Source organism: Lemur catta, chromosome 5 (genome assembly GCF_020740605.2).
Source record: "Lemur catta isolate mLemCat1 chromosome 5, mLemCat1.pri, whole genome shotgun sequence".
Classification (NCBI taxonomy): Eukaryota; Metazoa; Chordata; class Mammalia; order Primates; family Lemuridae; genus Lemur; species Lemur catta.
The window spans coordinates 10968938-10993477 of record NC_059132.1 but is presented as its reverse complement, the minus strand read 5'-3'; the positions used below and the strand labels follow the sequence as shown (position 1 = coordinate 10993477).

The following is a 24540-nucleotide window of genomic DNA, read 5'->3' as shown; positions in this document are numbered from 1 at the left end:
GGTCTTCCAGATGTGGGCAAGTTATTTATCTTCTCCGAGCCACCATTTCTCCATCTGAAAAATGGAGGAAGATACTAAAATCATGGAGTGTGAATGACAATTAAATGATATAATGTAAAACACAAAGCACAGATTTTGGCCAAAGTAGGTATTTCGATAAATGAAGATGATGATATAATTGAGGAAGAGAGTGTGTATAGGGGTCTAGGACGACGCCTGGCATACAGTAGGCCAACTAAATAAACGGTAGTTTCAAAGAAAAACTGTGCTCTTCTAAACTCTGCAGTGCTGGCGTTTTTCTTAGGCTGAAATGTCTTGAGGCCAAGTCAACAGCTAGTTAATTTCAGTGGGTAGTCTTCATGACAGCCGCAAACCTCTCCCTGTAGTCATACCTCAGTCAGGGAATGTGTGGCTAGAAAATTTTTCCATTAAAGACTGACTTCCTGGAAGGAAGACCTACAAATCACTTGGAAAGTTCCTGGCACTGTCACCTGAATCTGGCCATCTACAAAGTGCCTATAAATCTTCCACAGGGAAAGGAGGAGTGTGTGGGTTTTTTCCCCTCCGACAGACTTGTTTTATAAGATATTAGGAAGAGTGGTGAAAGTTAAGAAAGGTCATAAGGAGGTCAGGCTACCCATGTGGAAGTGATCTTGTCGTACATTGCTCAGCACTTCAGAGTGTATACAGGTGTGCAGCCTGCTGCCTGGTAGGCAGATAGGAGGTAGCTAAAGGAATAGGGTCCTTTCTGCTCTCAGCTTCAAAAGAGAAAGGAAAGTGGGTGGGATGGAAAACAGAAAAGAGAAGGCGGGAGAAGGGGAAAGAGCCGAAGAGGAGGGAAGGGAGGTTTTTCATTCATACCAATCCCATGGATCCCTGCAATGCTGGTGTATGGAGAAACTCTCGCAATACTACATAAATGTTTTGAGAATCCTCTTAAACCTTATATGAAGACAGGGTTTCAGTAGCATTTTTCTTACTATCTTTCAGCTGTGGGTGGGAATTGAACCTGTACAGATTTTATTTCAGCTGTTAGTGGTGACCAGTCCTGGTTCCTGGTTTGTTCATTCATACATTCTTTATTCATTCAGCAATTTCACCCTCTTTCTTCTTCACCGCGAATTTTTCCCTGGCTGTTGCAACTTTCTCATCAGCATATAAGCTTGCTGTTATTTCTATGATGTTATAAAAATGCTCTCTTGACCCTACTTTCCTTACTGTCTTCCATCTTGTTTCTTTTCTACTCTTTGCAGCAAAACTCCTTGAAAGAGTTGGGCACAGATACTGTCTTTTTCTCTCCTCCGGTTCTCTCTGAAACCCACTCCCACCGCTCCACAGAAACTATACTGGACAAAGCCAAAAGTGACCTCCACGGTGCTAAATCGGAAGGTTGACTCTAACCTTTTATGTTGCCTAGCGACAGCTTTTTGTGTGACTGGTCCCTCTGCACTTCACTTGGCACCCAGAACACTGAGCTTTCTTGATTTTCCTACCATCTCACTGGTTGTTCCTTCTTTGGGTTTTTTTTCCCCTCGCTCCTCTTCTTCCCCCAACTTTTTAAATGTTGGAGTGCCCCAAAGGTTCAGCGCTTGGCCCTCCTCTTTTCTTTTAATACTCTCACTCCCTAAACTTTCATCCAGTCCTGTGCCTTTAAATACCATCTGAATGCTAATAACTCTCAAATTTATATCACCCCCTCAGTCCCCTCCCCTGAACTCCAGACTGTTATTTCCAATTATCTACTCAACATCTCTACTTATAAACCTCTCACATGTCACATGCATAAAACTGAACATCTGTTCAGTGCATAAACAGGTCCACCCAAAAAGCCTGCTTCACTCCACAAAATTCCCAGTCTCAGCAATGGTGACTCCAACATGCTGGTTGCTGAGGGCAAAAACCTTGGGATCATCCTTGATTCCTCTGTTTTTTTTTTTTCCCCCAAACCATTTAATTTACTGTATAATCAGCAAATCCCGACAAGTTGACCTTCAATATGTATCCAAAATGTGGCCCCTTCTCTCCACCTCCACAGCCAACACCTTGGTCTGAGCCACCATCATCTCTTACCTGGATCGTGTCAAGACATCCCTGCTTCCACCGCAGCCTTCGGAAGCTGTTCGCAGCACCGTGGCTGACATGATTCTTGAGAAACATACCACTCCTCTATTTCATACCCTCTAACATCTGTCCATTTCATTTTTTTTTATTGTGCTAAAATGTACATAACATAAACTTTACCATTTTAACCATTTTTAAGTGCACAGTTTGGCAGCATTAAGTACATTACACTGTTGTGCCTGTTTCACTTTTAGCAAAAGCCAAAGTGCTTGCTGTGATCTACAAGACTCTATGTGATCTGTGCCCCTCATTTCTCCTACCTTGCTTCCTCCTGGTTTGCTCTGCCCTGGCCACATGGATCTGCATGGTTCCCTCTTAGGGACAGTCTACTGCCTCTTCCCTCTCTCTGGAACACTCTTCCCACAGACACCTGTACAGTGAACTCTCTCACCTCCTTCAAGTCTGCTTAGTGAAGCCTGTCTCAACCACCCTGTCTACACCGCAGCCTCCCTCCAAACTCCAGCACCGTTAATCTCTCACTCAGCTCTATTTGTTTCTCACAGTACATAACATACAATGTAATTTATTGTGTTCATTGATTATTATCTTCTCTGCACAGCTGGAATGTAAGTTCCATGAGGACAGATATTTTTTCTATTTTTTTAATTGATACATCTCCAACATCTGGAATTAGTACTTGACACATAATTGCTGTGTTTAGTGTACATTTGTTGAGCGAATAAATGGATCAATAAATGAATCAAAATTGAGTCTTCCGTGATTTTTCTACAGTTAATGTTATTCATCGTTACCTAAACTACATGACCATGAAGTCAAATATAATACAATAGATTTTCAAAATATCCAATTGTCAGTGGATAGAAAAAAGCAGTAGGTATATACTATAATGCCTTTATCCTGATAAATATTTTTTAAAAGATTGGGTCCTACTGCTGATGAAAATTAATACCACTTTATTCATTCTATCTTTTACTGTTTACCTACTGGGTGTCCAGAAAATTCAGTGCTTTAAAGTATGCATATGATCCAAAAGAGAGTAATATTTTATAATATTCTTCAAAACACCACAACTCCTGGTCAGAAATGTGGCAGAGGAGGAGGGAAGACAAATACTAGGTGATTTACAGAATTGTAATAGGCACACTTGGTTCTATTGCTTTCCATGTTCTTTGCTAAGACCATCGAAAAGCCATCATAAGGTAATGACTTGTCTTCCTTGTGAATGACTAGCAGCATCTTTATTTTGTTTGACATAGAGATCCCATGTTTTTAGAAGGAAAAATCCAAATTTTTTCCTCCATATTCTTAATCTCTTTAGGCCTATCTACAATTTAACATGGAACACAATGCATTTAGTGTTCAATATGTCATTTAGAAAAATAAAAGAGATTTCTTGAATGCAGGGATACATCTGAGTGTGTTTCCTTAAGTTCTGATAGGGACTTCCTCCAGGTGAGCTCCTACAGATGTGAGAGTTTTCTCATTTTGGAGGGGTCAGCCATGGATGTCCCATGTTGTGCAGATAATAGATCTGAATGATTGACAGAGTGTGTATTGCCTGAGCAGATAATTACTCCTCTGCTTTTTGAAAGATCGGGTGACAGATGGTAGACACCTTGACAGCAGATTCCACTGTAAACCACACAGGCATGTAGGCAAGTCTGGACTGCTATCCATTTCCCACTGGATTTTTCTGTTCTTAGAGACATAATTTTTAAGATTCCTTGGCCCTTTAGGCAAGTTTTGTTCCAACTACAGGAAAATTCTCTCTTCTAGGCTTCTATGTTGCAGAAACTTGTTTTGACTAAAAGACAATCTTCATCAACACACATGTCCCTGGGTTGTCTCAAACCTGGTTAGTGCTGGAGATTTGGTCAGCGTGAAGAAGCTGTGTGCATTTTAATGGAAACAGCATGGCATTCATTACTCACCTGCTTCCTACCATCTGGATTTTCACAGCTCAGCAAGCATGGTGGGCTTCCTGCATATTAGCAGAGAGAGCTTGGCTCCTAAGGAGCACATGGCTAGGTCCCTTTGAAGTCATAATTTTACAATGGACACCATGAATAAATTGGGGTTGGCATTCTGTCCCAGTAAGCTGCTTTCATATTTGAATGGTTGAAAAATAATGCACCGTCTCCACAGAATGGGAAGGAGGAAATAAACACAAGGCATCTTAGTACTGGGAACCAAGCAAGTGGGAAAGAAAATTGGTTGTGTGATAGAGTGAAATAAAAATGTGCATGTGAATATTTGTGTAAGGAGGTTGTAGGACAAAGGGCCATTTTTTTCAATTCAACATGCATTAATAATCTGGCCCTGTGTAAAGTGCTATGAGAAAGGCAAAGATGGAAAGACGTGTCTATTAGCATGCATTTAGCAGGAAGTAACAGAAAATCTAACAGTAGCTTAAACCACAGGGTGTCTATTGTTTAACAACCCAGTATAGGCTGTCTTAAGGTAGGTTTTAGTTGCTCCATGGTATCATCAAATACATTGTCCCATTTTTCCATCTGTCATACTCAGCCTTTTAGCCTTTTAAAGTCCTTAGGCATGTTGCCTCATGGTCACATGATGGCTGCCACAGCTCCATGTATCATAAATACATATAACCACATACAAAGACAGGAAACAAGGAGTAATCAATCCTCCCCTCACTTCTTTTATTCAGGAAAGAAAAATCTTCCCCAGAATGTCTGCCTGCCTTCCCTCCTCCCACCGCCAGCAGACTTTCCTCTATGGCTCATTAGCCAGATCTGGGTCACATGGTTAATCCTAACCATAAGGAGGGCTAAGAAGCAAGTATCTGGGTTTCCCAGCCTCTACAGTGAGACAGTGGGAGGCAGGCAAGGAAGAAATGCACTGGATAGGAATAGCCAACCAAGAGTACCTGCCAGAACACATTACCTGCCATTAATGGGCTTGGTCTACGGGGGCAGATTGATGTTTAAACCGTGCCCATTTTTCAACATTGTACATATGGTTAAATAGGAAGCAGCAGTTGTGATAAGTTGGGAATTGGGGCTATGTGACCATCCTACCTGCATTCTTTCATATGAGAGGAATACCAGCACCAGGTTGAAAATAGAACTAGTATGCACAGAATTAGTTATATTCAAATGAAAGGCAAAGGATTCAGTATCCAAATACCAGGCACTGGTTGGATGACAGAGGAAACAAGTCTGGATGAGACAGAAAGTATGTATTACACACACTAGGTCAGAGATAGCAAGTATGTGGTACGTGTGTTGCCTCTTTCCCTCCCCATGGAAGACATGACTAATTGATCACAGCATTCATACCAAGACCAAATATGACCTCAGAATTCTTCTCATGAAGTGGCTTCTGCCAATAAGTTGAAATTGATGAGCAAAATTAGATCTACTTATTGTTACTAATCAGAACTGTATATTTACTACTTCTGTCATTAAGACAAAGCTAAGTGAATATAAGAACCATTGTCAAGAAGTTGATGCTACTGAACCAAGAATTCAAACATAGTCCCATTTAAAGACAAAGCTAGATGACAGGGTAGAAAGCTTCATGTATAGCCTAGTTGGTGGTGCAGGTTGACAAAAGTGTATTGATGAATTGTTTGAGCTTCCTACCACTCAAAAAAAAAAAAAAACACAACAACCCAGAATTCTAAATAATGATAATATTCAAACAATTAAAAACAAACTCTTTGACTCTATGTAATATAATAATGATTATTGGTTCCAAATTGAGCTGAATCATATCTGTAGAGACCAGTAGTATTAAGCCTGTGTATTTGCACAGCATTTTTAACTCTTAGACGTTCTTACGTCTGTGAGTTGATTTTATTCCCATAATTTTATTCCTTTTTGAAGAATTGTTCTCTACAAAGGTGCAGTACAAAGGAAATTTCTAGGGGGTGATGGAACTGTTCTATATCATGATGGTGGTTGTGAATACACATCTCTATGCATTTGTCAAAACCCATAGAGCTATATGCTGTAAAAAAGTGAATTTTACTATATGTGAATTAAAAAATAAATTTTAAACAAGTTTAAAAGTCACTGAGATAAATGATAAAATCTTTCATTCAGTTTGAAAACTAATTAAAATTATTTACAAGTTAAAAATTTTTCAAATATTTATGGTCATGGTAAAAAAAAGAAAATATTGAAAAATTAGAAAAGGATGATAAGCAAATTATATATATCCTACACCAAACCAATACCATTTTGGACTCTCCCTGACAGTCTTTTTATATGCATGTGTGTGTGTATGTATTTGTAGGAATTAACAATTACTTCTGGGGGAGTCAGATTATAAGGGAAATTTAACTTTATATTCTAAGCACCACTTTGTTATTAATAGAAGTTTCAATAAGTGTATATATATTGCTTTACCTGTTAGAAAAGATATATTCTGAAACAAAACTACTCTAACAAAATTGCAATCATTTGACATATAGTTTCATTAACTGATTCTTTTTAAAATTTTATAACATATTAACGTATTTCAACAAGGCCATTTTGGCATAATCCCAGTAGTAGTATTTGGGCTTACATTGCTTGGCCATAACCAGACTTTTCTCACTATTTTGGTAAAATATGTTCCAATGCACTATTTCAGTTATCAAAACTTACCAGAGAAAACCTTATCAGAGAAAATGGATACTGACTTTGGACTGTGGACCAGGCCCAGGAAGGAGGACCACAGTTTTATGGAGATGGGAGGAGTAATTTTAATTCTCACTGGGATGCTTAAGAATCCCCTGTTTGTTTAATGATCCACAAAGTCATTGCCAATCTAGCAGGGATGACAAATGGTACACATCTTTCCTCCCCTCAACCCTTGCCAGACCTATTGCCCATTAATCACAGCACCCCAACCTAGAAGTAACCCCCCCCCCAAGTCCTTCCCAACACAAACATTCTGGCAACTACCGCTATGTCACCATAGTCATCCTCTGTGAAACCTATTTTCTATCCTTGGTGAATTCTTGTCCTAACTGAAGAAGCACCAAACTACCTAGAGCCAACCCGATCATTAGGAATAAAGCCAAGTATTGAGTAGGCAGAACTAGTCAGCTGACACAAGTAGGGTAAATGACTTTATATAACATTATTATCTATCAAATGCTTCTCAGATGAATGATAAAACATTTAATGGGTGCTGAAGGCTAAATTGCATTACCCTTTCATTTTTATCCATATGATTGATATTGCAAGGCCAATGTTAGCGACCTGGTCAGTAAGATGTTCCATCGGTAGACTGGGCTTAGATCCTCTCTAAGTCTAAACTGCGTCATCATCCAATCACAACAGTCACGCTGCTGCATGAACTGTGCATTGTCTGATAATCCAGTGCCTGCCTCAACCCAGTCCTCTGACATCACTTAGACTCCAGCCTAACGTGGTGTCGCGGGAGACCAGGGCATGAACTAGGAGTTCCCTCTGTTTTCTTCAGCTGCACAATCACATGGATGTAATTGCTAAGTCAATATCTATTATTCAGGAAAATGGAAACTTCATGTATGAAATAACTAGTCTGGAACTTTTGTAGGATGCTAAGATTGATTTTTGAAATGAAAAAGTCAGCCTTAACGGTGCCTATTGAACTAGAAATGGGGTTACCAGGCCACCATCTTGTGGAAATTCAATCAGCGCAGATAGATTTGGAGGAGGGTGAACCTCACACCACCCGGGGTCTGTTTTAAAAATCATTTTCACTACATTTGACCTCTCGAACTGTTCTTGGCTTTTGTTTTCTGTTTTCAGTCCAGGTGCACTTTATCCACATCTCTATGGAAAAGAACAAAATCCTCAGGTTTATAGTTTCGTGCTCATCATTGTGATTAGGCTGAGCAATTATCAATAACAAAATGTTGAGTCATCATATACAATCATAATTTAAAGGAGAAAGCCATGTTGAACTTGATGAATTGATTGCTGTCGATCATGATTTCAGATGAAATTATTGTCCGTAAATTTGGTGGCTTACAATTATTATCACACCCTCTTTCCATACCACAAAAGTTATTTTGTCTCAAGCAGCATAGGTTTTCCAGTTTAAATGGCCTTACCAAAGAGCGTATTGCAAACACACGAGTGTTTATATCAGAAGTTTCAGTATCTTAAAAGTGGAATGTAGGGTGATTCATGAGTTTTGCATCAATTATTAAACAGGCGTAGATGAAGATATGCAGAGATGGATGGGGCAGCACAGCACTCCAGTTACGCCTACCGGCTCAGCAATGATAAATGAGTCAGGAAACAGGAAAGTTCAAAACAGATATTAACTCGAGCTGCCATGGCATATGCCAGCGGCGTAGACAATAGCTTGATATAAACAACTTCGTATACAGACCAGCTGGCTGGTAGAATTCAAATAAAGGTAAGGTCTTTGCAAGAGAACTAAGGAATTTCAGGATCCTGCCATACCAATCACGCTTTCTCTTGCAAAGTTCTTGAAGGAGACGTGGCACTGAAGCATGGTAACAGCTGGAAAATAAAGGGAGCATCATTATTAGCTGGGACTATGCTTAATATTCCAGAATGCAGAGTTCGAACAATACTGCCTTAAATCGTGTGACTTAGACTTGAGCTTGAATCCTACCTTGTTTTGACCCATATGGATTTTACAGGGAAAATGAAGACATTTTCACAGAATCTAGGCAGAAGGACAATGTATATGTCATCTCTGGGAAAGCAAGTTTTGTTTTGTTTTTTTTTTTTTACCCTTGGAATGACATTTTCTTGGCAACTGAGACAAGGACTTACATTGGAAAAATCTATTTAATTCTCTTCTGATACGCAGCTTCACCGAAAGAAAAGGCCTATCTTTTGGTTCTCATTGTGAGGGCCCTGCAGCCCACCCAGAACCGCAGAGCTCTGTGTTAACACTGCTGCCCAGAGGAAGGGCATAAACCACATGTAAGCAGAACCTTAAAGCTTAGCCCTAGGACTTGAGCCTGGCATTGTTAACCCCAGGCCTGACTCCCACCACCCTCTCATTACTCCCTGCTACTCTTGCTCTCTGGGAAGTGTTTATGTTTGAGCAATTTGAAAGCCTTGATTCATTCCTTAGTACCTGAGCAAAGATCAAAGGTGAAAAGAAACAGCCACACCCCGTTTAGGTTCTACCCAAGTCAGGAAGCACCTTTTGCCAACCACTCGTTGAATAACCCTTTGCCAACCGCTCGTTGAAAAGCTAGAAGCGTTAACTAATGTTAGAAGTGTAGAAGTGTATTGTAGCACTTGATGCTTTTCATTGCGGACATTCTGAAGCAACTGCAAACTGAAGTTTGTGCAAATGAAGATGCACAAACTATAACGAAAAAAAGTGGTCAAATAACTAACTTGAGGTGGCTGGCTTCCTTACAGGAAGGAATATGGCTGGACTTTCTTACTACTCAGCTCATAGGCACTTGTTACATAAATGGGCCTTCTAAACTTACATAGGAACTTAGCAACCACATAACTTATTTTGTGTTTCCTTAAGGTAGCATTCATTGGAGGAGTCTTTCTGAAAAAATGAACTAGCTTTTCGGTTTATTTCATCAGTATGGAATGGGGTAGCCTTTTCCAAATGAAGACTCTAGACCAGAAGTTATAAATTGGTGACCCACAAACCATATTCAGCCCATAGATAAGATTAATTTTTTTAATTCTCGTGGTATGGAAAAAATTACTAGTTGCCAGTATATAAAATTTAAGAGATTTTTGCATGAAAGTCTGATTTTTCAGCTGCTGCTGCTTCAAAAAAAAATCAGAACATCAAGCAACACATGCAATAGTTCATGGTCCCCATTGGCTTAAGCTGAGTAGCCATTTGTCCCTTAAAAGAGGACACCAGCTTTATCTGTGTTACTTAATGCCCTGGAGGGCTTTGAATTTGCTCTCTGTGGGGTCAATCATCTAAGAAGCCAAACCAAGAAATCAGGAATTGTTTTTTTAAATGTGCCTAGCTTGAAAGTGACGAGGGCTGGGCCAATGCCTTATTTTTGATTGTTTATTTATTTATTTTTTACTTCTGCACAAAGAATGACCATTAGGAGCATTTTCATGTATGAAAAAGGACAGTTCTATGTGAAGCGAAGAATTTTACACCACTTACCTGAATAAATCAGGCATACAAGGCAAATCCTGAAAGGATGATATAAAAGTAAGATTTGAGATCTGAATCACTCAGGGGTAATTGCCTTAGTTTTCCACCTCACTGTTCCCCTTCGCTTTCCTTACATAGACATAATCTTCAGAATGTTCCTCTGTCAAAGGCCATAGTCATAATTCCCCTGCCTCTTTTTTTTTTTTTTAACTCATTTGCACTCTTGGTAGCAATTGTTGGAGCCCTGCAGGGGAATAATTGTGGGGGAATTAACCTCTGACATTTTTCTAAAAATAGCTCTAATAAATCCAATCATAGGTAATTTACCTGTCCGTGTTCCTCTGGGGGTAGCCAGCGTCGAAGAAAGACTTGGCAGGCTGGCATTCCTTCAGCAATTACCTGTGATCTCAGTTCCTGGCGCCTGTGCATTTTCTCCGCTTAGAGATACCGAGTACAAATTGCCCTTACCCTCCTGACCTCGTGACCCTGTTTTCTCAGCACTCTTCTCCTGGGGTTAGAATAAGGTGCACTCTTCCAGAAGGATGTGTTGGGCTCACAAAAAAGGGCAGAGCATGGGCCAAGCTGAGCATTTGTGGGATCCTTCCTTGAATGTTTGACTGGCGGAGTTTCCCGGTGATTTTGTGCTTCTGTTCCTCCATTTTCGGTATCTGAGCATTAAGCTTCCTGACCCAGCTTCCTCAGCCCTAATTCGAATAGCCACGCTGAAACCTGTTTGGGGAAATTTCTTAGTGGAAAGGCCATGAGTAGGTGAAAGGTCTGTGGTTGGTAGAAATTATCAAAGGAAATTGCCGTCGAGAAATTTATTTTCTCTTACCCAAAACAAAAGGATCTGAACGTGCTTTTTCCCTTTTGTTCTCTCCAGATGTTCCAAGAGACCACAGTGCAGTGTGGGCATCTAGGAAATGTACTTTCCCAAGTGCCACTTCTAGTGGCATTTAACACAGAACATAAAATCCTTGTAAATTCCACTGCAGAGACAAAGCCCTAAGCCCTTAAATGCACCGAAAAGTATGTCTATTATCTATCCTTTCAAAGTAAGTGTGCAGTTACTTAAATTGCCTTTGTCTTTTTCTTTGCAGCTGACATTATCTCTACGGTAGAATTCAACCACACGGGAGAATTACTAGCGACAGGGGACAAGGGGGGTCGGGTTGTAATATTTCAACGAGAGCAGGAGGTAAGTGGTGGTGAATGCAAAATGCCCATTTTCTTCCCTTTTTAAAGGAGGCCTCCTCCTGTTCCTTAATCCTCATGTGTCACCCTTAACCTTGCTGCTTTGCTCGCAAACTAAAAACTGCCAAAAAGTCATTAACATCAACAGTTCACATTCAGACTCAAAAGCACCTTAAAAGAGCCATTTCTGGGTATGGCCCTGTCTTTTTGAGCCTGGATATTGCACATTCAAAACGACCTCACTTCTGGTCTCACCTGCAAAATTCCATGGCTGCTTATTGAGCCTAACTCCTCTTTTTTGGGTGAGATTTGTCCTAGAGCTATTGAAATTCAAGCTCCCTTGATTTCAGGTGCTGCCAGAATATGTAGGAGCAAAAACAAACAAACAAAATAAATAGCCGATTTGTCAACAGATGTGAAGAGGACAATTTGGGTCAGTAGAAAAGAAAATGATAGCTTGCCCTATCAAAGGGAATGAAATTCTGCAAACTGACATCTGAGCAAAGCATGTGACACACACATTACCGTAGGTGACAGGAGGGTTCCTGGAGCTGATTGCTGCATGCAGGACTATTTCTGAGCAGGAGTTCTAACTTCCAGTGAATCTCAAAAAGCCCATTTCTTCCTGAGACTTGGGTTCCACTAGGAATTGTTTCTCTTTTTCATATAAATTGAGTTTTTTGGTATCTGTGTCTGTTTTGTCAGAATGGAATTATGGCCCCATTTGATTTCCTTGGCCTCCCCTGGCATGGTCTTGGAGCTTCCAGCAGGCCAGTCTGTGTTCTAGTAACTCCCCCCATCTGCCACTGCCTGCCTCTGAGATTCACCCGGCATTCGGGAAGCGGCATTCGGGAAGCGTGAGGGAGGCCGAGCTAAGAGGAAGGTTTCACAAGAGACTTCCCCAGCAATTTAAAGCCTGCTTTGTGCCTCAAAGCCATTTGCATCACACCTCCCCTTAAAAAAGAAAAGCCTCATTTAGAGGTGATATATTTGGTAATTGCACATTATTTGCAATTAATTTCTATAAGGGCATCATAATCCCTCGGGGTTCTGTATAAATTCAAGTGTTCAGCATTAAATCAGGCACCCAGCCTATGCCATTGGCCCTGGAAATACGAAAATGTGGTTGGCAAGTAGGAACTAATAGCTCTTCGTGACCTGGAATTTTTCCTGCTTTTCCAGAGCTGCCTGGTGCTAATTGGTCTGGCACATACTACACACACTTGACAGTCTGATTTGGATGGTATCAAATCAACACTCTTATAAATTTATTGTTAAGGTGGACTGGCTCTCTCTGCAAATAAGCAGCATAGTACCAAGTATGTTAGCATTTAAAGTCCTTTGAAAACTGATTTTTAAACCTCCTCCTCCAGTTTCTTTTAAAGCCCAATTAGGTTCACGGCGATGTTAAAGAACCCGAGGAGATATTTAGCATAAATCACCCAAGGCAGCATGTTGCCAGTAATACTCTGTTCCACATTTTCCGTTAGCTATTTATAGGTTTCACCTATTTTAATTTACTGAAATATTTGGGAAGCCTGAATCATTAGTAGAATGATGGGGGGGCACGTTTTCCAAAGCAGAGTGGTTTTGTTGGATAAAAAATAAATGTCGATAAGGTTAAAGATGATGCAGTTAAGTGTTTAGCCTTGTGGCAAGTATTGGGATTAAAATGAACAGTAAACCTGAGAAACAAAGCCACGCAACACCACGGAGGGTCCACCTGCATTGACTTCTGTGGGTGAATTTCCTGAGTGAATTCTCAGGAGACACACCCCCGGAGAGGGCACAGATACACTTCACACCTGGGGTTCAGCACTGTCACCTGTCAGTAAGCAGAGATTTGGGTTTGGATGTTCTCTATCTACCTGGGAATATAAATTTTTAAATTGTGCCTTTTATTAAGAGCCAAGGTTTTATAACAAATGGGTAATAGGACCCAAATTTGACTTTTCGAGCACAGTTTTCCAAACCCCAAATCTTGAAGCTCTTTTAGTATAATAATAAGGACTTAAAATTGCTGCAATAAAACTTCCTGTCCCTTTTTCACTTTCAGCCTCTTTTTCCTCCTCTTGCCCTTTTTTTCTTTCTCTTGTCCCTTGCTGAAAACCCCTGCCCTTCTGTTTCATTCTCTCTTCATTTATTTAGTTCCTGCTGTTTGCTTTTTGCATAATCAATGCTAGGAGAAAGCCAGAGGTAAAGTATTCGCTTAACAATGCAGGTGGCCTCTCCAAGCTCCTGTCTGTCTGCTTTGCTGTTCATGTTGGGGGAAATAAAGGGGGTGGGGGTGACTGATGCCCAAATCTGCTCCCTGTGAGCCGTTTGGCCTTGAAGAAGTCATTTAGCATCTCTGAGCCTCCTCTGTCCATTTCCTTGCCCTGCCTACCTCTCAGAGATTCTGTAAGGATCTGGGGAGATCTTAAAAGGCCAGTGAAAGTTGCAGATGCTACAGCCTTATACTCTTTGTAAGGGCAAATGGATATATGTATTTATGGATGCCTCATTCCAAATAGCATCTGCAGCATCTATTAGGATGCAAAAAGAAAATATTAGGACTTCTATTTGTATTGATTTTTAAATCTTGTCCTATTTTAACTTCTATTTCTATGTATATGTTATTATATATACCATATAATGTGCAGTTGATGTAATAATTTATAAAGATACATATATATACACACACATATATATTAGAGGTGCCACTATTGACCAACAGGGGTGTGTGATGAAAAGCTTTGGAGGCCACTGAGCTAAAGTAGACATGTGGCTGTCATGGTCCTGCCTTCCTTCATACCACCTCTAAGACTCTGCTCAAAAAAAAAAAAAAAAAAAAAAAAGGAATTGGTGACTTTACAGTTGGATTCTGTGATTTAATCTTTCATGTATTTTTTCCCCTTCCTACAGAGTAAAAATCAGGTTCATCGTAGGGGTGAATACAATGTTTACAGCACATTCCAGAGCCATGAACCCGAGTTCGATTACCTGAAGAGTTTAGAAATAGAAGAAAAAATCAATAAAATAAGATGGCTCCCCCAGCAGAATGCAGCTTACTTTCTTCTGTCTACTAATGGTACGTGGAGGTGACTTTTCCTATTCGCTATATTCAGAAATATAATCAGCCAAACTATATATTTTTCAATCTCTCTTGGCCTCAACTTTCCTTTGTACCTTGTGGGCTATTGAAAAACTTAGAAACATTTGCAAGATGCAAAGTGCCTGGCACACACACAGAGTAGGCCTTCAGTAAATAGTAACTCTTCTTTTTAAAAATATCAAATTTATGACCCAGTTATCTGCAGTTTTCAACTAATGCAGATTATTTGCAGGTGTTTTTGGAATGTGACTTCCTGTCTTAAGATTCACTGGATGTTATTCTGGGAATACATTTCAGGAAACTCGACATGCTGTCTCTGTGAGTTTGGCATATTGAATAGAAGTTATTAATCCCTGAATATATTTTAGGGTCTGTAAAGCTTGTGTGTCTCTCTGGCAAAATGAAGTTCTAAGATAGGAGCGCAAGTCAAGAACAGATAGGGACTTTATCAAAGAACTGATCAAGAAATGGTTTCTTTCTCCATACTCTTCTTACATCATTTGTTGGTTAAGGAGGAGTTGATATAAATATGTCAGAGAGAGAGGATTTGGGGGGTAACTAGAGAGACAAATTACATATTCACTGGATAAGTCTTTCTACAGTGGAATTACTTACCCTTCAGGTTCTTAAACCCACACCAAAAGAAGAGATCTACACTCAGAACAATTTGGAATAAAGTCATATGCTAAAGAGTGCTTATTAAATAACCTAACAATTAAGAGGATTAGTATATAAAAATTAAACAGCCTCTCCAAATCAAACAAGCTGGAGAGCAATTCATTTCATCTTGTTTATGAGTCTAGGAGGAGTAAACATTTAAATATAAACTAAGAAGCAAGGGATTTGCTTTTTACTTTTCACCTACACCCAGCATTTTTTTTTAAAAAAGGGAAACGCTCGTATGTCAAGTGAAAAAAACATAGCCTATGTAATGCGACCAAACATACATGAATATTTTTAAAGACTAGAAGGAAAGACATCATAAGGTTCATCATGTTTAATTTCTGATTATGCATTATAGCTAACTTGTATATTTTTTCCTTTTATCATTTTAATTTTCTAAGCTTTTACAATGAGTCTTTTTATTAACTTATGAAAAAAAGAGAAAAGTTTTTTAATGTATATGAACCCCAAATCCCTCAAATATAAAGCCAGTGTACAAATCTGTTATAAAAAATGACAATTTGGAAACAGCCAGTTTAGGATTATCTAAGCATCTCTCATCTCAACATGACCAGATCTCCACTCATCTGTTTTCCCAGATTCCAAGTAATTTGCTTCTTTCTCATAACTATATTTATTGTTCTGTTTACTTTTTTGCAACCATGATTTCTTGGAAGCCAAATCACATGAATTTGTTTCAATTTCTCCCATTTTAATTTTGCTGTTTAAGTTTCACTAAAGGGCACTACTCAGAATAAAAGAAACTTCTGATGATTTTGACTTAATTACTTCAGGCAGAGGAAAAGCGTTGAATTAGCCTCTATAGCCAGCTTACTTTATATTATGAAATTTAGCCTATTGATTATTCCAATGAAATTCAAGGACTTACTACTTTGGGGGGGATGGGAAAGAAATCAGAGAAATGCAATGAAGATTAATTATATAGCATAATGGTCTCTTAATTGAGTTTTTAGATAGTTTTTTGATTAACAAGGATATTATCTTCCCATTTGGGATGCTATTTCATATGCCAACAGCATCTCAAAATGATTCTTATAAGAAAAATTCCCGTGTTCTTATGTGACTTTTTTTTTATACTAATATTGAAGTTGCGAATCCCCTTAGGCCAAATAGTTAACATGCAAAAATTAATGGAAGACAATTGGAATTACTGTACAGAAGAGAAAATGAAGATAGATGATAAGATTGTGTTTAAAAGCTGCCGCAAGTGATGATAAACTACTCAGAGAACCAGCCAGAAGAAAGAAAAAGTCATTACTCATAGTAACAGCCACATGTTCCTTCGACTTTTTTATCCACAAAGCTTCAAGATACTGAGTCAAGAAAAATTGTGTGATAATAAAGTCAAGAATGACTCCAGGCAACCCAACCATAGGGAATTGGATTGAATTCACCATCAATTATCTTTAAAAAAAAAAAAAAAGTGCTTATCTCATTATAGTTGGGAACAATTTTTACTTTCTACTAGAAACTTTATAATTTTTAATGAAAAATAAGACCAACATTCAATTGTCAATCTAAGCCTTCAAATTATTTGTCATATGCAAACACATTGCTTTACACAGTTTTCTACTTTTGCCTTAATACCTATGATGAGAGGCAGACGTATACTGAATTTGGTTGGTTAGTTGGTTTGTTTTGGTTTTTACTATAAAAGTAGTATATTTTTATTATAAAAAAATTTAAGTATAGAAAAACAAAATGAAAATAATAAAATTGTTCCCATCCATAGAGAACCACTGTTAATGTCTTAAAAAAAAAAAAAACCAAGAAGACATGGATAAATGTTTGCTTCTTAAGAGAAATGTGGTATATTCTACAAACTATTTTGTGACCAGATTTTTTTATTTAATAAAACAACAATTAATAACAGGAATAGTCTCCTAATTGTTAAATAGTCTTCTTAAATACCATATTTTCGATGACTACATAGTATTCCTTTGTATGATTCTCTTATAGTTTACTAGTAAGTTTCCTACTATTAGACCTTTAGTTGTTAACAAACTCTCATAACTAATATAAGTTTTATATATAATAATATAGTATATATAATTTATAATACCACTATAAATATGTTTATAGGGATAGGTAGATGCGATTAGGCAAAATGCAAAGTATAAACTATAACATTTTGTTTACTAAAACAGCTACATAATTGCATATACAAATACAGTGAAAGAATATACACAAAATTTTCATAATAGTTACCACTGTCTAGTGGAATTAAGGGAGATTTTTAATTGTTTTACCTTTACGGTTTTTTAAATTACAATTACATGGGCCACATGTATAATTTTAAAAAAGGAAATTAAACGAGAAAATACAAACTTTGTATAGGCAATATTATTACAGGTTGGTATTCCCCAAAAAATTGCTTAAAGAAAATATTGTAAAGATTGATGCAAAATGTTGACAGTAATTGTCCCTAACTGGAGAGATTAGAGGTGATTTTGATTCTTTATGTTATACCCATGATTTCTCCATTTCTCTTTATAGCAATTTATCATTCACCATAAGAACAATATAAGATAAAAATTACTGGCACATTACAGTTCAGAGAGCACAAATCACACACTTAGCAGCCTTGCTGGGCAGGCCAGCAGGCGTGACCAGCCCGAGTGATTTCCAGATACGAGAACGCAGGGGCACTTACCTGTTACAGCAGCCACCTTGCTGCTGAAAGCCCAGTTCATAACGTGGTCCATTAAGACCTCTGAGAACAAGGCATCTGCTTCTGCCCACTGTGAGGGCAGCAACACTGTGATCCACATCTCCTGCTTACAAGATCCACCTTCCAAAGGTGTGAGAATTGGGAGGTGGTGGAGGGGAGTCAGGCGAGGAGAAATGGAGGCATGAGATGAGGGGGCAAAAAGAAAAAAAATCTCTAATAAAGGCAGGGTAGAGGGGCAGCCTTTCTCTGATGACAGTATGACAGAGAAGACCTAGGATGTGTGGACATCATCACAGGATAAAGCTAAAGCTGTCAAAGCAACACTTTATTGCAGAATAGTTGCCTAGTTTGCTAATTCTAATCAAAGCTGCCATTGGTGGACCATCCTTAGAAGCCTTATACTGTGTTAAACACTCTGCATGCTGTGATTCATTTAATCCTTGTAAAAGCCCCATGAGGAAGACACTATTTTTCCCAATTTACAAATAAAGAAACTGAGGCACAAAAAAATGAAGTATTTTTATTGGTAAGGTTGAACTATGGGGGAAATACTTACACTAAAAAATTATGTATTGTTTATCTAAAATTCAAATTTAACTGGATGTTCTGTACTTTTTTCCTGCTAAATCTGGCAATCCTATTTGTTAGTCACTCAAGAAAACTAGTTATATACCTACTAGGTGGGAATCCCAGCCATTGGCCACATGGCTGGCTGGAATTAGAGTGGGTCCTGGGCTCACGCTTGTCTGATTCCTAAGCCTACCTTGTGCAGGACAGAGGAAGGTACAAAGAAGGCAACTGAGGTCCTCCCTTCCAAAGGAGAAGTACATCTGATAGGGGAAGCCTACAGAGGCAGGCAAGCCACAGACATGATCTGTTTGGCCCAAACATGTTTCCATAAAAAAATGGAATTGAAAACCTGTAGGTGGGGCATGCTGTCTCCAGTTCCCCAGAACCCCTAACCTCTTTCCTGTGTTCCCCTGGCCTGCCTGAGCCCTGTAGGCATGAAAGTTCTCACCTCTCTTAACACTATGGAAAATGACAGGTGTCATCAAGTGTTATAAAGCGCTGGGACAACACCAGGGTCAGAAAGGTAGCTTCCAGCTGGAGATACCACAGAGACAACAAAGAGAAAGGAGTATCATTTTGATTCATCTTCTCACCATTTTATTTCACTGAATATTGCTAGAAATAAAATATGCACTGTGTAGATCAGATGTGATGATTCATCCAACTAATGTTTATCGAACATCCATTATGTCCCAGGCCCTGCTCTAGGTGCTGGGGGTCTAGTGATGAACAAGGTAGAATCCCTGCCTTCAACAATTTTACATTCCTAGTGAGAGACAAATAACACATAAATAACCAACGAATCGTTGGGTAGTGAAAAATAAAGCAGGGGAAAGGGGGTAGAGAATGGTGGTGAGGACAGCATTTTTCATGCATGTTTTACATAACCCTCTGAAGCTGGGATGTGAACAGCAAGAGCAAAATGAAGGAGTGAGTCATGAGAAAAACAAGGGAAAGAGCTTTCCTAGCAGAAGGCACAGCAAGTGCAAAGGCCCTGAGGCAGGAGTGGGCTCAGGGTATAGAAGGAGCAGTAAGGAGGCCATGTGGCAGGAACACGGTGAGTGAGGAGGAGGAGGGGTGGACAGTGAGATCAGAAAGGTTGAGAAAGTAGAAAGTGCAGGCCGTGGAGAGCCCTTCAGGACATGGCAAGGACAGTGTTAAGTGAGTTGGGATGCCAAAATAGAGACAATAGGACTAATTCCCAGAGTTATCTTGACTATTAAATCAGTTTTCCATGTAAAGTGCTAATATAGTAAGCTCTATGTATGTGGCTACTATTATGCAATGTTCAATAAATACTTCTATTGAATGAGCTAAAATAATGTGTAAGCTATATATTTAAGAGTCCGTTGTCAGGGAAAACCTTTTGTCCCAGCACAATATATGTTTTTGTTTTGAAGTATGAGCTCTGCCTTCAGGTGACACAGGATTTATGCACCGCAGTCCTTAACGTGAGCCAGTTTCTCTAGCAATTCTTCCCATGGTTACCCTACCTCTCCCACTACCCCTACAAATGCTCCTTTGTGAGCTTGCTTTCTCTGTAATTCTGACTTCCTCTCATTGCCTTCCCCAGATAAAACTGTGAAGCTATGGAAAGTCAGCGAGCGCGATAAGAGGCCAGAAGGCTACAATCTGAAGGATGAGGAGGGCCGGCTCCGGGATCCTGCCACCATCACTACCCTGCGGGTGAGTGCAGGCGGCTGCGCTGCCCACCCGGGTCAGGGGAAGGTCTGCTAAGGCTGGTCACATGCTGGCTGCTGCTGGAGGTCGCAATTGCAATGTGCGAGAGAGGAAGCTTGGGCAGAGACCCTGGCTACCCCGGTCTCTGGTGGCAGATGGAGGAGGAGGAGGAAAGGTACCAGGCCTTAATGACTGCAAAGCCATGCTTTTCCTTTTGTCCCTGAGGACCTTCCCACATGGCCATTGGCAGACGTTACTATATTCTTACCCTCTGTCCATGTTACCTAAAATGTCTTAAGTACATTCTGTACTCAAGATACAGGGGATGAAAATGCCCAGATGGAAAGTTGTAGTCTGATGGTTCAGAACACAAACTTTAGAATTTAACAGGCCTGGGTTCAAATCCTGCCTCGTACCAGAATCTCACATAGTCACTCAACCTTCTTGAGCTTCCATCATGCAAGTTATTTTTAGTTTCTCCATCTGCAGAATGGTGAATATCACACCTACTGCTCGTGGACTTAGGAGTATAAAATGCAAGGAGGCTGGAAGCCCCTTCCTCTATGACTGGTCCTCAATACTTGATCTGTACTCTTAGTCTGACTAGCTTCCTTCCTGCCCTCCGGAAATGGATAGTCCAGTAAGGAAAGAGGATGTGTAAGACTAATATATGAATGATTACAACACTAAGTAGAGTAAGATAAATGCATTGAGAGAGTGTCAGAGCGTTGCAGTTTTATCAAAGGAGGAAGAAATTACATTTGGTTCTGGGAGGCCAGGAAAGGCGTTCTGGGGAAGTGGTGTTAAAATGGGTTGACGCCAGCAGACTTAGAAGAGAAGGCTCTCTAGATGTAGGTAGAGTGGCTTAGGATGGATGACGAGTTCAGTTTTGCACACGTTCAACGTGAGTGGTAAAGCAGGCACATGTTGGGACCAGCCCTTGCCCCGAGGGACTTTTAAACAAAGTGTGTAGGACAAGGGATTTCAGCCGCCAGCTGCACTACAGAAGACCAAAAACTGCAAAGGAGACAGTGAAGTGTATGTGGGGAAAAGAGGTTCTCACCCTGGGTCTAAAAGCAGGAATGAGAATTAGATGGTCATTGTGTGCCTGATTAGCTCACTCGCTAATTCATGTACTTATTTGTTCATCTGTTGATTCGGCAGATGCTTTTTGAACACTGACTCTGTGCTGGCCACGGCGCTAGGCTGTTGCGTGTTTACCCAGTGTTAGTAGGTGCACACGGTCTTCAGCTGAGCTCTTTCTGCTCCAGCAAGCATTGGCTGCTCTGGTTCCTCTCATCAGCCTGGAGAGCTACGGGGCGAGCCCACCTTGGTTTTGAAGGTTTTGGAGACTGGAGAGTAGAGCAGGGAAAAGTAGGAACATCGAGTCAGTCTGGCCTGGGTTAGAATTCTGGCTCCATTACTTTCTGGCTGGTGACCTTGGGCATATCACAGTCGTGTGTCACTTAATGATGGGGCTATATGCTGAGAGATGCATCCTTAGGTGATTTCATTGTTGTGCAAACATCATAGAGTGCACTTACACAAACCTAGGTGGCAGAGCCTACTACACACCTAGGCCAGGGCACAGTGTACTGCTCCTAGGCTACGTAGCTCTACAGCATGTGCCTGTACTGAATACTGTAGGCAACTGTGACACAATAGTAAGTATCTGTGTATCTAGACATAGAAAAGGTACAGTAAAAATACAGTATTATAGTCTTGTGGGACCACTGTCATCTATGCAGTCTACTGCTATGCAGTATATACCTGTGTTTGAGCTCCTTGTGCTCCAGTGTCTCCTCTGATTAGCAGAGATGACTTCCTGGGATCGTTGTGGGGATTCAGTAAGATATTGCGTGTGAGATAGCGCTTAGCCTATGTAGCGTCTGGCTCCTGGAAAGCAGTCGATAATGTTAGTTCCCTGCTGTTGTTTTAGTTTTATATCATCATCATAATCATCATGGCTGTTATTACCCCCTACTGATAGTGGGCCTAGATATATGAGAAAATTCGTATTATCTTACTTTTTATACTGTTGTATGCATTCCACAAAGCACTCACTGATATCTGCTACGTGGCAAGCACTGTGCTGGCAATACAGGAATAAGATCGTCTTTCACCTCTCGGGACGTTGCAATCCTGCGGGGAAAACAAATGCATTAAGTGCCACTGAGGAGTTTATACCATGGAATTCTGCCCAGACTTTACCGTGCCCTTGTTTTCTATGTGGATGGAATTTTTTAGATGCCAGCTGTGGACTCCACTATAGAGTTCTATTGTCCATGGCACTCTATGGGGTTTCACAGGTCTGTGCTTAACCTTTCGGAGAATTCCATCCTGTGCTAAAGAAGAAAGGAGGCCTATATAAGTTTCCATGCGGGCAGAGATCCTCCCCAGGGCAAGACAGTGATGTCAACGAGGCGGACTTCATCTAAAACATAGGAGGCGGCCCTGAGGTGTGGCTGAGAGTTGGAAAGTCCCAGTTCTGGTTCTTGCTTTCTTGTTAACCAGCTGTGTGACTCTGGCCAATGAATCACATGTTTTCCCTCCAAGTTTAGTTCCCAAACTGCCAAACAGAGGACCGGGAAGTACAGATTCAGGGGACCCATCCCCAGTGGGTGAGCCCAGAGGAATCTGCATTTTTTTTTTTTTTTTTTTTTTTTTTTTTGAGACAGAGTCTCACTCTGTTGCCCAGGCTAGAGTGCCGTGGCGTCAGCCTAGCTCACAGCAACCTCAAACTCCTGGGCTCAGGCAATCTTCCTGCCTCAGCCTCCCGAGTAGCTGGGACTACAGGCATGCGCCACCATGCCCGGCTAATTTTTCTATATATATTGTTAGCTGTCCGTATAATTTCTTTCTATGTTTAGTAGAGACGGGGTCTCGCTCTTGCTCAGGCTGGTCTCGAACTCCTGAGCTCAAATGATCCGCCCGCCTCGGCCTCCCAGAGTGCTAGGATTACAGGCGTGAGCAGCCGCGCCTGGCCGGAATCTGCATTTTTAGCACTTGCCCCTGGTGGCTGAGACAGGGGGTGTGTGGTCACTGGACTCTGTCATCCCTAAGGCCCCTGGAATTGTCACTTTTATGAGCCTCTGTTTCTTTTCAATTATTTGAACTGTGGTTATGCCAATTTGGGAGACAGATTTGCTATTAATTATAAATCCCATCTTGAGCTCATCTTGATCTCACCGCCTCTCCCTTCCTAGGCTTCCAAATATACTGCATTTCAGTGTAAACATCCACCCCCCAGCATTCTTTTGATGGAAACACTGAAAAGGCTAGCCTCCTTTCCTTTTTGATCCCAGTAGTGGGGGAGAGAACAACAACAACAAAAAAACATGCAACCCTGAAGACTGTAGATTCAGAACAAAGACTCCAAACAGTGAACAAGCTGATGTGATATTAATCAGACTATAATTTACTAACATGCTCTGCTCTTGAAATTTGCATTGCCAGCAATTGTGTCTTTTTTTTTTCCCTCCCGGAACTATGATTACTTCTTGCTCACTTCCATAGTTTCCGGTTCTACGTGGGTCTTGAGAGTGAGAATATTTAATAATACCCGACAGCTAATTAATCCTCATGGTGTAATGAACCTGTTCTGTTTCAGTGCTGAGAAGCTCAGCTTTTCAAATCAAGAATGTGGCTATTCTTATTTTCATAGAAGATAGCCTTTCAAATCCAATCACTTGTTACCCGAAGAGCCTATGAGAAGCACTTCTTTGGAAACCGTATCCCCTGCTGAATATCATAACATTCAAACCAATAATCATGATGGTAATTTAATAATACCACCTTATTACTAAAATTTTAAAATCCCATTTACATCACAAAGTGTTTTACCTAATCCCTTGATTCATCTTCAGAACAGCCAATGAGGAGGTATTTGGACAGGTATTTGGTATGTGGTGAAAATGCTATGATAGTATCTAGCATTCGTTTGCCATATCCCGTGGACCATGCTATACTCTGTCTGAATTAGTCACCTCGCTGTTAAAATGCCCAGTAGGTTAGATAACATGCCCAAGATCATGTAGGGCTGAGAATCCAACCTTGATCTACTTTGCTCTGGGACCTGAACACTTAAACCTGATGTCAGCTCAGAGAGGGAAAGGGATTCGCCCAGTGTCCTTCAGTTGATTATTCCAGCGCTGGGACTACAAACCAAGAGCTGTGGCTCTTACATTTAAAAACATACATGTGGACATGTGAAATGGGTGTTTAATAATTAGTGCCACTGTCATTCCAGGTCAGGAGATCTCCTGATACTCCGGGAAGATGGGTAACCCCAGGCCAGTTTCAGGGCAAATTACTGGTTGAGTCAAGATCAGCCTTCACTGCCCCAGGTTTTAATGTGGGGTTTATGCTTTGGTAACCGAGCCCTCTTAGGAGACAGATACAGCCTTCCTCTAACAATTTTAATTTTTTTTTAGACTTCATTGTGTGATTTATTGCTGTTCTGGGGCTTCAGATCCAATCCTTTTAT

The 24540-nt window shown here is 40.3% G+C and overlaps 1 protein-coding gene across 2 annotated transcripts in view; it reads left to right on the top strand.

Moving 5' to 3' along the window:
• The window catches only part of PPP2R2B (protein phosphatase 2 regulatory subunit Bbeta), a 369973-nt gene that overhangs the window by 270636 nt on the left and 74797 nt on the right, over positions 1-24540 (top strand). For both annotated transcript variants that reach the window (XM_045551136.1, XM_045551137.1), the window contains 3 exons: positions 11262-11359; positions 14260-14425; positions 19948-20060. In XM_045551136.1, the coding sequence (XP_045407092.1) occupies positions 11262-11359; positions 14260-14425; positions 19948-20060 (377 nt within the window). The remainder of the gene's footprint in view (positions 1-11261; positions 11360-14259; positions 14426-19947; positions 20061-24540) is intronic.